The 13,040-nt window shown below is 39.8% G+C and overlaps 1 protein-coding gene across 1 annotated transcript in view; it reads left to right on the forward strand.

Annotated features, from left to right (window-relative positions):
• Tra2a (transformer 2 alpha homolog) overlaps positions 1–13,040 on the forward strand; it is a 23,630-nt gene that overhangs the window by 3,464 nt on the left and 7,126 nt on the right. The window contains exons 2-3 of the mRNA XM_026785911.1: positions 9,726–9,859; positions 11,902–12,061. Coding sequence (XP_026641712.1) covers positions 9,726–9,859; positions 11,902–12,061 — 294 coding nt within the window. The remainder of the gene's footprint in view (positions 1–9,725; positions 9,860–11,901; positions 12,062–13,040) is intronic.

The raw sequence follows: 13,040 nt of genomic DNA on the forward strand, positions 1-13,040 counted from the left end.
GTGCTGGGATTAAAGGCGTGCGCCACCATTGCCCGTCTTTGTGATACTTTTATAAATTTATTTTTCCTGATAATCTAGCAATGGCTAGAGTGCTGTCAGCATTTTAGAAATGAACCACCCAAACCATGCTGGGGCACACCTTTATTTAACCCCAGTACTCAGGAGGCAGAGGTAGGTAGATCTGAGTGAGTTTGAGGCCAACCTAGCTACCAAGGAAGCTGGGGTTGGTTACACAGAGAAATACCAAAAGAAAAAGAACCAAGACCCAGAAGACCATAGAAGACCCAGTTAACTACTCGTTGTATATCCATAATCTCTTTTCTTCCCCTCCCTTAATTTTATTGTATGTGTGTGGGTGTTTTGCTTGCTTGCATATCTTACGAACCAATACATGCAGTGCCTGAGGAAGCCAAAAGAGGAAGTTACATCCTCTGAGACTAGGGTTACCAAGTGGGTGCTAGGAATTGAACCGGGGTCCTAGAAGAGCAGCCAGTTCTCTTAACTGCCACAGCATCTCTCCAGCCCATATTTCAGGTTATTAATCTAACAAGGATTTGTAGTCCTAGTTTGACAATCCATATCTGGGTCTAAAACTGTTATCAAGTATATGAGGTTAAGTGCTGAAATAAGTGTCAGACAAGTTTGATTAAATGTGCAGTCAGGGGGCTGGAGAGGTGATGGCACTTATTACTATTCCAAAGGTCCTGAGTTCAATTCCCAGCAACTACATGGTGACACACAACCATCTGTGCTTGCCAACATATATACAGTCAGAACACTGTATACAGGGGCTGGAGAGATGGCTCAGTGGTTAAGAGCATTGCCTGCTCTTCCAAAGGTCCTGAGTTCAATTCCCAGCAACCATGTGGTGGCTCACAACCATCTGTAATGAGATCTGGTGCCTTCTTCTGGCCTGTAGGCATACATGTAGACAGAATATTGTATACAGAATAATAAAAGATCTTAGAAAGAGAGAAAGAAGAAAGACAGGAGAATGATTGTGCCATTAGAACACCATTAGTTTCCAGCACTGAAAGGCAGAGGCAGGAAGATACCTCTGAATTCCAAGTCAGCCAGGGTACACAGTAAGGTCCTCTGTCTTTAAAGGGGGAAAAAAGACAAATGGTTCCATAAGCACTTCATTTAGTGTATGTGTATATCAATTTAACAAGCACTGGAAAATTGACCGGGGAGTGGGGGGCGGGCGGCCGACCAGGGAACTGAAGCTCGTGGCTTATTTTAATTCAAGGTCCTGTTGCCTCAGCTTCTCCTAGGTGCTGGAATTTATAGCCAGGTGCCACCACACCCGGTTTTACCCAGTGTTCTTTTGGAGCTGGGAATAAGGGAAGGTGACTCAGCCCGTCTGGCTGACCTTCCAACTCACATGTTGGAATCTATTTGTCACTTTAATTAATTAATTATAAAACTTATCCAAAGTTAGAGTTTTGACCTTAATTAGTATCCTTTGTAGAAATTAAGAGGAATGGACCCAAAACTTTTAAGTCTTGCTTCTTTTTCAATTGCTGTTCTAATCTCTTGAAAACAGAAATTTGTTTTTCCAGGATACTCTTCAAAGCTACAGAAAAAAGAAAGAAAATAAAAAAGTTTTTATCTATGGACTGTAGAATATGGCTCAGTGGGGAAAGTGCTTGTAGTATGTAAACCTAAGTTCCAAACACTGACACCTGTTGTAAAAAACCAGGCTTGACAGAGCATGTGTCTTACTTATTTCCAGTGCTAGGAGATAGAGGAAGGAGGACTCTTTAGGCAGTTCAGCTAACCAATAGATGAGAGCGCTGGGTTCAATGAGAAGCCCTATCTCAAACAGTAAGGTGGAGGGTGATAGAGCAAGATACTTGACTTCAACCTTCCTTCACAGGTATGTAAGTATGCAGACATACACAAATGTGTATGTATTAATATCTTAACACATGGAAGAGATAGTCATGCATGCTGGCCTAGGCTTCTAATCCCATCACTCAGGACTTGATGTCAAGAGGATAACCATCAGTTTGAAGTCAGCCAGGGATCCACAGCTCACAATCTGTAACTCCAGCCCCAAGGGTTCCGACACTCTCTAACCTCTATGGATGTGGCATGCACATGGTACTCAGAAATAAATGGAGGCAAACCCCCACACACTCATACACATATACATGTATAAAGAAATGAGGGGGGCTCTATGAAAAAAGGAAGTTAAAAGTTTTCATTTCGGACTTAAGTTGTGGTGGTGGGTTTTGTTTGTTTGTTTGGGGGTTTTTCAAGACTTAAGTTTCTCTAGCTTTGGAGTTTATCCTGGCTGGAATTAGACCAGACTGGCCTTGAACTCAAAGAGATCCTCTTGCCTTCCCCAGTACCACGATTAAAGGAATGTGCCACCTCCCGGCTTGATTTAAGATCTTTATGAGGACTGGAGAGGTGGCACAGTTGTTAAGAGCACTTGCTGATCATGAAGAGGATCCAGGTTTGTTCTTAGCACTGGCATCAAGTACCCACAACACCTTTGAGTTTCCAAATGATCCAGTGCTCTCTTCTAGCCTCTAGCACCTGGATGCAAGTGGTGCACATCAATATATGCAACACAGATTTTTTTAGATTATATTATTATATATACAGTGTTCTATCTGCATGTATGCGTGCAGGCTAGAAGGAGGGCACCAGTTCTCATTACAAGTGGTTGTGAGCCATCATGGTTGCTGGGAATTGAACTCAGAACCTTTGGAAGAGCAGGCAGTGCTCTTAACCACTGAACCATCTCTCCAAACCAGCAACACAAAATTTTAATGGAAATTTGTATGTGTGAAATTTTTTTTTTCTTTTTTCTTTTTTTTTTTTGGTTTTTCGAGACAGGGTTTCTCTGTGGCTTTGGAGCCTGACCTGGAACTAGCTCTTGTAGACCAGGCTGGCCTCGAACTCACAGAGATCCACCTGCCTCTGCCTCCCGAGTGCTGGGATTAAAGGCGTGCGCCACCACTGCCCGGCCTTTTGTTTTTCCAGACAGGGTTTCTCTGTGGCTTTGGAGCCTGTCCTGGAACTAGCTCTGTAGACCAGGCTGGTCTCGAACTCACAGTGATCCACCTGCCTCTGCCTCCCGAGTGCTGGGATTAAAGGCGTGCGCCACCGTCGCCTGGCGTGTATGTGTGAAATTTTAAAATATTTGTCATACCTCTTAGACTAAATTAAGCTTCTGCAACTTAATTTTAATCATTTACTTAGATTAATTTGCTTAAGGGGGCAGGTAGAGTAGAAGTAAGAGAAGGTTGAGTTTTCATAGTGTCTTCCAGAGGACCTGAGTTGGTCTCTCCCAGCAACCACATCAGGTAGCTCACAATTGTCTGTAACTCCAGCTCCAAGAAATCCCAACGCCCTCTTCTGGCCTATGCAGATGCTAATACAGACCTGTGCACATAAAATCTTTTTTTAAAGCTGGGTGTGGTGGTGCATACCTTTAATCCCAGCACTCTGGTGGCAGAGGCAAGCCTGGTCCACATAGTGAAATTCAGGATAGCCAGAGCAACACAGAGATACCATGAATGAAAGAATGAAATCACCCCTTTTAAGCCTCTACTGAGGTTGTTCAGTGGTTAAACGCACTTGCCACCAAACCTGACAGCCTGATTTCAGTCCTTCCAGTGTACATGGTGGAGAAAGAACAGACTCCTACATGCCTGCCAATGCACACAAACCACCACTTGCAGTCGATACATGATTTTAGAAAAAATGGGTAAAGCCGGGCAGTGGTGGCACACACCTTAATCCCGGCACTTAGGAGGCAGAGGCAGGCAATTTCTGAGTTAGAGGCCAACCTGGTCTACAGAGTGAGTTCCAGGGCAGCCAGAGATACACAGAGAAACCCTGTCTTGAAAAACTATGGGTTAAAGCAACCAGGCATTGTGGAACCTGCCTATAATCAATCCCTCTTGAAAGGGAGAGGAGAATCAGGAGTTGGGCTGTATGGAATGGGATCAGGGTGGAGAGGGAGATAATGGCTAACCAAATCTGGTAGCTCAGACCTGTAATCTGCACTGAAGGGGAATTGCTGTAGATACAGGCCTTAGTTGAGTTGCAGATAGCCCGAACTACCAGAAAACCAAGTAGGAAAGATAAAGCTGTTACTTTGTGGGAATAGTACTAACCCTGAATTTGGTGTTGGATTTATTTTATTAAATCCAGTGTGTTTAAATGCTATCATTAAACCAGTTAGTTATATGTTCCACTGTTTTTTCTCCACCCTATCCCTACTTTCTTGTAAAAGGCAGACTTTTGAAAAGAAGCAGTGCCTGTAATTCATGTACAATGCATTGCTATAATTTTATAGATGGTAAGGCATTTGCACTCTGTACTACTCCTAAAAAACCACGAAGTGACACACATGTGGTACTTGGGAAGTGGTGAGAATTTGCCGCAGCTTTCTGCCCCCAGCCTTGAGATCTGAGAGACTAACAGCAAATATTATAGATGAGTCTTTTTTAAGCTAATTGTCTTATAACTTAGTAACAAGTTTAGCAAGGGAAAAATTGCTTGGCTAATCAGCATAATAGTTTCCCTGAGCCCAGCTGACTAGAAAATGATATTGTCAGTAGATGCTCAGGCATCATGATCTTTGTAAAAGGTATATATTTCTGTGCTAAGTGAATTGATTCTGTTATTTCATAAATCTTAGCAGGTTTAATAAGACAGAGGTAGAGGTGAAAATATAATAGTCACATTGAGGAAGAGATTGATTGTTAAATACTAGGAGATGTAGAAGGCCAGCAGTAAAAGAAAATGTGAGCTGTACATATACTTATCGATAGTCTTTGTTGTGGTATTCATCAGAAGTATGAGTAGGTAGGCCTGATAGAAGAAAATTTACTTTCCCCTCTTGAAATCAAGACCCTGTCGTGTGATTAATACCTTCATGAAAGAGATGAAGATGAAACTATGAATGGAGAATTTGGTGATTGGTTTTTACTTTGGCTTTAGTTGTTTATTGTTTATTAACATACCTAAGCCAATTTAGTCCATATAAACTTGAGAGGAGCCGGTGACCTTGAACATGGAGCATCACCACTGCTAAAAGTGTAAGCACGCGCTACCTACCACACCCAAGTGTGGGGCATCAGCTCAGCTTTGTGCCTGTTAGGTAGGGGAGCTCTTAAACAACTGTGCTACATCCCAGCCCTTTGCAGTCATTTTTTATACCAGCTTTTGGTATAAAAAAACCAAACACATAAGCGGTCAGAGTTATGGGCAATCTTAGAAATTCTTACCCAAAGATTGTAAGTTTTGCAGATGACCGGATATCTGTGGCATGAGTTTAAAGTTTGATTATGATTGCTAGACACTAAGCCATTTATGATAAAAAGTTTTTTAAATTATACCAAATGTTTAGAGAATACAAACATGTCATGTGAGTTGTCCATGAGCTTTTGTAGTTAGAGACCACGTTGACTTCGTGGTGTATCAGACAAACAGAATGTTAAGAGATGGCTTCACATCCTAATTTCTGTTAAAGAACTACCCTATTGTATCCCAGAGAAAGAAAGCATAAATGTCCCTACTGTAGCCTGATAAGTAGAGTATAATATTTGGGCAACCAAAGTGCATTTTCTTCTTGGGGCATTTGTTTTAAATCCACTGGTTTATTTCTATGTAAATTCCTACTTTAAAGGAGTAGGGGAAAAAAACTGGAAGTTTGTTCACATGATGTACAGACTTGAATATATTTAAGTTTGTCCCTATAATCTGGTGGCATTGCCTGGACCTAGTATTTAAAAGGGTTATTATAATGTTTATATAAGTTTACTCATATTTACTGAATATTAAGTATTTAGGTTTTATATTTTGCATCTGCAATACTGAGTTTCCTATTGCTTTCTTATATGTTCCTGTAATAGTTTGTCCATATAGCAAACTCTAGAACCTGTTTGGGTGAGTTGTGCTTTGAAAGCCTTCTGCCTGGCTTCTTTGTGGTTTGTAGTGTCTAAGGTAGATGGAAGGAATCTTTATCCCTTCAATAAGACAGCTTTTAGAAATGCTTAGTCTGTTGAGACAAGACAGAGAACCACCTTACCTGCATTTTTTTTTCTTCCTTGCAATTTATGTTTCCAAATTCTAAATAAGGTTATGAATTTCTCTTTTGAAATTTAAGATTAGCCAGATGTGGTCACACATGATTGTATAGTTCCAATTTCTTAGAATGGAGAGGATAGGCTCATTTGATACCACAAGTTTGAAGTCAGCCTGGGCAACATAATGAAATCTCAATTGAAAGACAAAGGAGAAAAAAAAGTTAAGTTCCAGTAATGATCTTTAATCACAGCACTTGAGAGGCAGAGGCAGACAGATCTCTGAGTAGGAGGCCAATCTTGTCTGCAGAGTGAGTTCTAGGACAGCCAGGACTACATAGAAACCCTGTCTCGAAAAAACAAGAGAAAAGGTAAAGTTCACTGAAAAGTTGAAATTGTTTCATTTAAGAAGATGGGTCATAGGTTTGTTTGGGTTTTTTTTTTTTTTTAATCTGTCTTCCATAAGTGACTACTGGAACCTGGTTTCTAATGCAGTCTTTAGTGAAAGTGGCATTTATCTAGTTAGTGTTTGAGATTTTTTTTTTGTTTTTTTGTTTTTGTTTTTTCGAGACAGGGTTTCTCTGTGGCTTTGGAGCCTGACCTGGAACTAGCTCTTGTAGACCAGGCTGGCCTCGAACTCACAGAGATCCGCCTGCCTCTGCCTCCCGAGTGCTGGGATTAAAGGTGTGCGCCACCACCGCCCGGCAATAAGACGTTTTTTAAACAATAAGCATTGGTATGGCCATATTCTGTAACATTTGATTGTTCATAGTATAAGTCTGTGACATTTATGATAGGGGTTAGTAGACAGTTAAGGGGACTACTCTAGAATGTTGTTTATAGAAGATTCCTGAAGATAAGAGGTCAAATAAAACAGCTGTAGATACTGTGACACCATGGGTCTTTAAAAAAAAATGATACTTTTGGACTGGGTTTGTAAGTCAGTATTACAGTGCTTGCCTAGCATGTGACAACCTTGGGTTCAATCCCAGCAGTGCCAGAAAGAAGAGAGAACACCTTTAAAATGTCTTTTAAAAGATACTCTGGCAAACTGATATTTTGTTGTGGCTCTAGATTGGGATTTATTTAAGTTTATTATTTTTTGCATACACATATATAGCATATTGTGTATTATATATTATTACTATACTATATTTGTGTAGATATAAATAATTGAATTATTAGAGTCTCCAGAAGTAATTTTTGGAGCCAGCAAGCTGGTTCAGTGGGTAAGAGTTGCTGCCACATTTCATAACCCAACTTCCGAATGGACTCTTAACAAGTTGCTTTCTGGCCATATGCACACAAAATTTAAAATGTAATTTTTTAAAAGAAGTCATTTTTTGAAAACAATGTTTATGAGGAGAGGCTTGGAAATTAATTTTTGGCTTACATAGGATTTTTTAAATTCATAGTAAAACTAAAGGTTTATAGTATCTCAGCAAAACCTGCTACTTATGTATAAAGAGGCTGTGGTGCGTGTGTGAACACTGCTGCCACCACTGTACTTCTACAGCAGCGTACTTGAATGCCACGCTAGTGGGTCTGTTTTAGAGGGAGGAAAACTAAAAGGAAGACATTCTCTTGATTCAGATTTTGAACCAGCCCTTTGCGATTTCAATTACAAGCAAATTTAATAAATTTCTTTAAGCACTAAGTATTTTGCTCCAGGCAGCCGTCTAGATATGAAAGACTAAACACCGGAAAGGTTGGTGGGGTCGTGGTGATACAGATCTTGAAGCCTAGCGTTCAGGAGACAGGGGCAGGGAGATTTCTGTGGGTTCAAGGCCAGCCTGAACAACAGAGCAAGTTCCAGGACAGCCAGGGCTATACTAAGAAACCCTGTTTCAGGGGAAAGGGAAGGAAGAAAAAAACCACTGGAAAGGTTGTTATTGAATTAAACTTCAAGGAAAGGGTCCAAGGATGAAGTCCAGTTGAAGTGCTTACCTACTACCAGGCCATTTTTAGTCCTCAGCACTACATAGAACCATGTTTGATGAGGGATATCTCACTATATAAATGAAAATTGATATGAAATGTGTTTTTGTAAGAGTGGACCAATTCTTTGCATTAATAACTGAGTCTTAAGTGGATGGAGAAACCAAATTTTGGTTTCTGTTTTGATTGTATGGGTCTCAACATCAATCAAGTAAGTTACCGTGCTTTTTAATCAGTTAAAAATATTTGTTAAGTTTTTATGTAGAACTAACTTCAGAAACCAGTTGGCATGAAGGAGATGTCTTTCTAATCAGCAGTATACACAGATGCCCCTGCAAGGAGTGCCGATGTGCATAAATGCAGAAAGCAGTGGAATCAAGCAATGACAAGCATATTTTGTTTGTGCTTTATGGTATTTAAGTGGTACAAGAGTCAAGGATTTCTGTGAACCATAGTCCATCCTGGGTTACAAAATGCAAATTTGTGTCTCCTGAAATAACAGCATACATTTCAGGAGTTTACAAGCCAAAGTGAAATTGTTAGAAACTTTGCTCTTTTCCTTTAGTTTTTTTTTTTTTTAATGCTTGTCTTCAAAACACATCTTTCTGGTTAATCTGAATGGGTGAAAATGGTAGTCAAAATTGGGAGGTATAATTTTACAAATTTGTTAATGGTTTTTATCTCTGGCATGTGTGCTATCATCTGAGTTCAGGTGGTGTGTATGGCCATTTTGGCCTGGGATGTTTTTTGCTTCGGCTGTACCTGAATTTCTTAGTGTGGTTTATTGAAAGTTAATTCTAAGATCAGTAAGATCCTTCAGCCTGTAAAAGTGGAAAATGAATATTTAGGTGGGGGGAATTGTAGTTTATGTTTTAATTACATTTATATTAAAATTAGGAACTAGAATGGACTTGGGAGGAGGGTAAAGAGTATGGTTAAAACTTAGAGAAATTCAGTAAATTATGTTAGACTACACATTTGAACATTTTTAAATACTATAAAAAATTGGTTTTTTAATTTATTTTTAAATAAACTAGTTATTTGCACTTTCCTGCTGGCCTTTCCATATGGTAGATAACATTCTGAACTCCAGCAGAGTTTTATAATCCCCACGTGCTTAAATATACTAAATGTTCTTTTTCCATTAAGGTTAATGTTCGTGAAGAAATTGAAGAGTTTTTTCCAAGAATGTGGAAGATAAATCAAGATAAAAGAAGGCTAATGAAAAGTATTAAAGATCAGAAAATTAAAATTGAATGGGGGAAAAAATTGAACAGAAGATTGGTCAGATAGAAGCACTTGAATATTTTTTTAAGGCTATTTTGAATTGTTTGGGGAAGAATACACGAAGTATGAAAAATGAAAAACTCAATGAAGAATGAAGAGAAGTAGAAAGCAAGAGTGAAGTAGAATTAAAAGAATCTGGAAGAATGAATGGGTCCTAGGTTAAGTAAATGTATGGTTTATGTTCCAGTGTCTGTATGATCAAGTTGTAGATGAATTTGCATGATTACTTAGTTAATAGAAAATTGGTGATCTGGTTCAAGTAGGGAATTATTGAGGACAGTTAGCAGTATTAACAATGGGATATTAATGAGCTGAAATTTTTTTCTGGAGGGTGTTGCCTAACCATTTGTTTTTCAGGAGCAATCAATATAAATAATTATGGTACTTTAAATGTTAGGTGGTAGGCATCTACGTGACCAGTGCCATTTGTAATACTGTCTTCTTTGTTAGGAGTCTCGCTCTCAGTCAAAATCTCCAACGGGAACTCCTGCTCGCGTAAAATCAGAGAGCAGGTCAGGATCTCGTAGTCCATCACGGGTTTCCAAACATTCTGAATCCCACTCTCGATCAAGATCAAAATCCAGGTAAGTTTAGAATGTGTAAACTGCTTTCTTCACAACAAGGGGCTTTTGCTAGGTCTCCTTTTAGCTGCATTTCGTACAGAAAGTTCACCGATGGCTCAGACTGCAGAATTTAGAATCATTCCTTGGCACATCTGTTAGTTACTACCCATTGAGTAAAGGCACCTGTCTCCACACTTAATTCTCTGAGTTTAGTCCTTGGAACCCAAATGGTGGAACAGACTGCTGCAGTTGTCCTCTGACCAACCCATGTGCTCACACAAAGTACATTGTACATACACAGTTTAAAACAGAAATACTAGATACGCACATCTTTAGTCCACTTTACTGTCTGAAGCAAAATCTTTCGGTCAGTCCAGAGCTTGCCAGTGTGCCTGTTCTAGGCAGAGATCTTGTTTTGAGAGTCCGTAGTCTCTCTACCTTCCAAAACTGGAGTTACAGGCCAGTAGCCACACCTGGCCAACATTTACAGGACTTGAAGATCTGTACTCCTAGTTCTCTGCCTTATGGTGATCACCCATAAGCTATCTGTCCAAGCCAAAAAACTGATTCTTTTTATTGGTGGTGGTGGATTGCACTAAAATTAGTATTAAAGAGAATAGGAATATCTTCATTAGTATTGTTCCCACTTAGTCTGTTTACTCAAGAACTTAACACCAGGTTACCTCAATACTCTTTGCTCTTTACTAGTTCCTTTATCGTTTGCTTATTCTCTAAGTGCATCTCTATCACTTCCTTCCTTCCTTTCTTTTTTTTTCAATTTAGACACGATCTCACTGTCTAGCTAGCTGGCCTGGAACACTGAGATTGTTGTCCCTCTTGGTTAGTAAAGGCATGCACACCATGCCCTGTTGTTGCTGCTTTTCTTTTTCTTTATTTTCTTTTTTGAAATAAGATCTGGGGGCTGGAGAGATGGCTCAGCGGTTAAGAGCATTCATTGCCTGTCCTTCCAAAGGTCCTGAGTTCAATTCCCAGCAACCACATGGTGGCTCACAGCCATCTGTAATGAGGTCTGATACTCTCTTCTGGCCTGTAGGCATACATACAGACAGAAGATTGTATACATAATTAATTTTGTTTTTTCGAGACAGGGTTTCTCTGTGGTTTTGGAGCCTGTCCTGGAACTCCCTTGGTAGACCAGGCTGGCCTCGAACTCACAGGGATCCGCCTGTCTCTGCCTCCCAAGTCCTGGGATTACAGGCGTGCGCCACCACCACCCGGCCATAATTAATTTTTTAAACAAGGAAAGAAATAAGATCTGACTAGCTCTAGAGATACTCCGGTTTCTGTCTCCTGAACACTGGGATTACTGTTCATATGTCTTTTGCTTTAACTTTTTTTTTTTTTTTTCTGGAAGATAAAATGAGTGAAGGGATGAGCTTAAATAGAAATCTCAAATGATAAGGGCTTGGAAGATGGCATAGTCAGTGGCTAAGAATGTTTGCTGTTCATCCACAGGACCCACATTTGATACTTGGTTCTCCGTACGTGGTTAACAGCCTACAAACAACATCACCTTCAGGGGATCTGCAGTCCACTTATGGCAGGCATCCACAGACATGTACACATACACGTAAATAACATGGGCGTGTGTGCGCGTGCGTGCACAAGCAGGTGCCCACGGAGTCCAAAAGAGGATATCAGATCCCTTACAGAAAGTTGTGTTGGAAACCAAAGTCAGGTCCACTACAAGTGCAGTCTATATTCTCAACAACCAAACCATCTCTCAACCCCCTCATCTTTTTTTAAACAAACAGAACACCCTTTCTGAGGTCAAATAAGGGGTTGGTACAAAAAGCAGCACAACAAAAATTAAAAGTTGTTTTTTAATTAGATATTTTGCATCTCTGTATTAAGTGTACCACATTCATGCAGTTCCCTCTGAGACCAGAAGAGTGAGTCAAAGTCATCCCTTGGAACAGGTGGTTAATGATCCTCTGTAGACTAAACCTGGGTTCTCTGGGAGAGCAACAAATGCTCTTAACTGCTGAGCTACTCTCCAGCCCTGTGATTCAGTATTTTACCTGAGTTTATTTCTTTCAAAGGTCAAGGTCAAGGAGACATTCTCATAGACGCTACAGTCGGTCCAGGTCCCACTCTCATAGGAGACGATCTCGAAGTAGATCCTATACGCCAGAGTATCGTCGACGAAGAAGCCGGAGTCATTCTCCAATGTCTAATCGCAGAAGACATACAGGCAGCAGGGTGTGTATATAAGAGTTATTGAAAACTTGGTATTCTCTTTCTCCAGTGTGTAGCCATGGCGTAATAACCTTTTATGAAAGAAGTGGTCCTCTAGGAAGAATACATTTTTTAGTTACATGTGGTGATACTTTAATCTCAGTACTTGGGAAGCAAAGGTAGACAGATCCTGAGTCCCAGGACTACATAGTGAAGTGCTATCTCAAAAAATAAAAAAGTGAATCATTTTATGTTATGCATTTGCTAATAAAGAAACTGCTACCATCTGAACAAGTCTACATAATTTCATGAGCCTACTACAAATAAAGTATATTTTCTTGACTTTGTATGAACAGGTTTTTGCCATGTAGATAAGGTTGACTTCGGCAATCCTGCTTTATCCTCGTAAGTGTTGTGATCACTAAGGCAGGAAATTTGTGTGAGTTCATTTCCCAAGATAGCCAGAAAGGACATTGATTCCTCTGGAGTTAAAGTAATGAACAGTCAACTTGGGAACCTCCTAACATGGGTGGTAGAAACATGGTATGAGGTCTTAACCATCAAGCCATCTCTCTAGCCCTTGAGTCTTTAGTCTGTATGTGGTGTTTGCATAGGTGTGCACGTATAGAACAGAGGTTATGTCCATTATCTTTCTTAGTTACTCTCCACCTTATCTTTTGAGATAGAGCCTCACTGAACCTAGTGCACACCTATTGGCTATGCTGACTGTACAACGAGAACCAGGAATCCTTCTGTCTCTTTTTTTGCTGAGATTTTGGGTTGCACAATTACACCCAGCCCTTTTCCATGGGTTTAAAAAAATGGGATATGTTCACCAATTAAAATGAAATTCATAAACTTAGATGTGAGACAATCAAGTTTTGTTTTTTTTCCACTCAAGTTTTATTACAGGGAAGAAAATACCAAAAATAGCAAAAATCTGTGTAATAACATACTCTTATTGAATGCACGTAATACTTTTTGGTTTTTCGAGACAGGGTTT

This window comes from Microtus ochrogaster, linkage group LG3 (assembly GCF_000317375.1).
Source record: "Microtus ochrogaster isolate Prairie Vole_2 linkage group LG3, MicOch1.0, whole genome shotgun sequence".
NCBI classification, from domain to species: Eukaryota; Metazoa; Chordata; class Mammalia; order Rodentia; family Cricetidae; genus Microtus; species Microtus ochrogaster.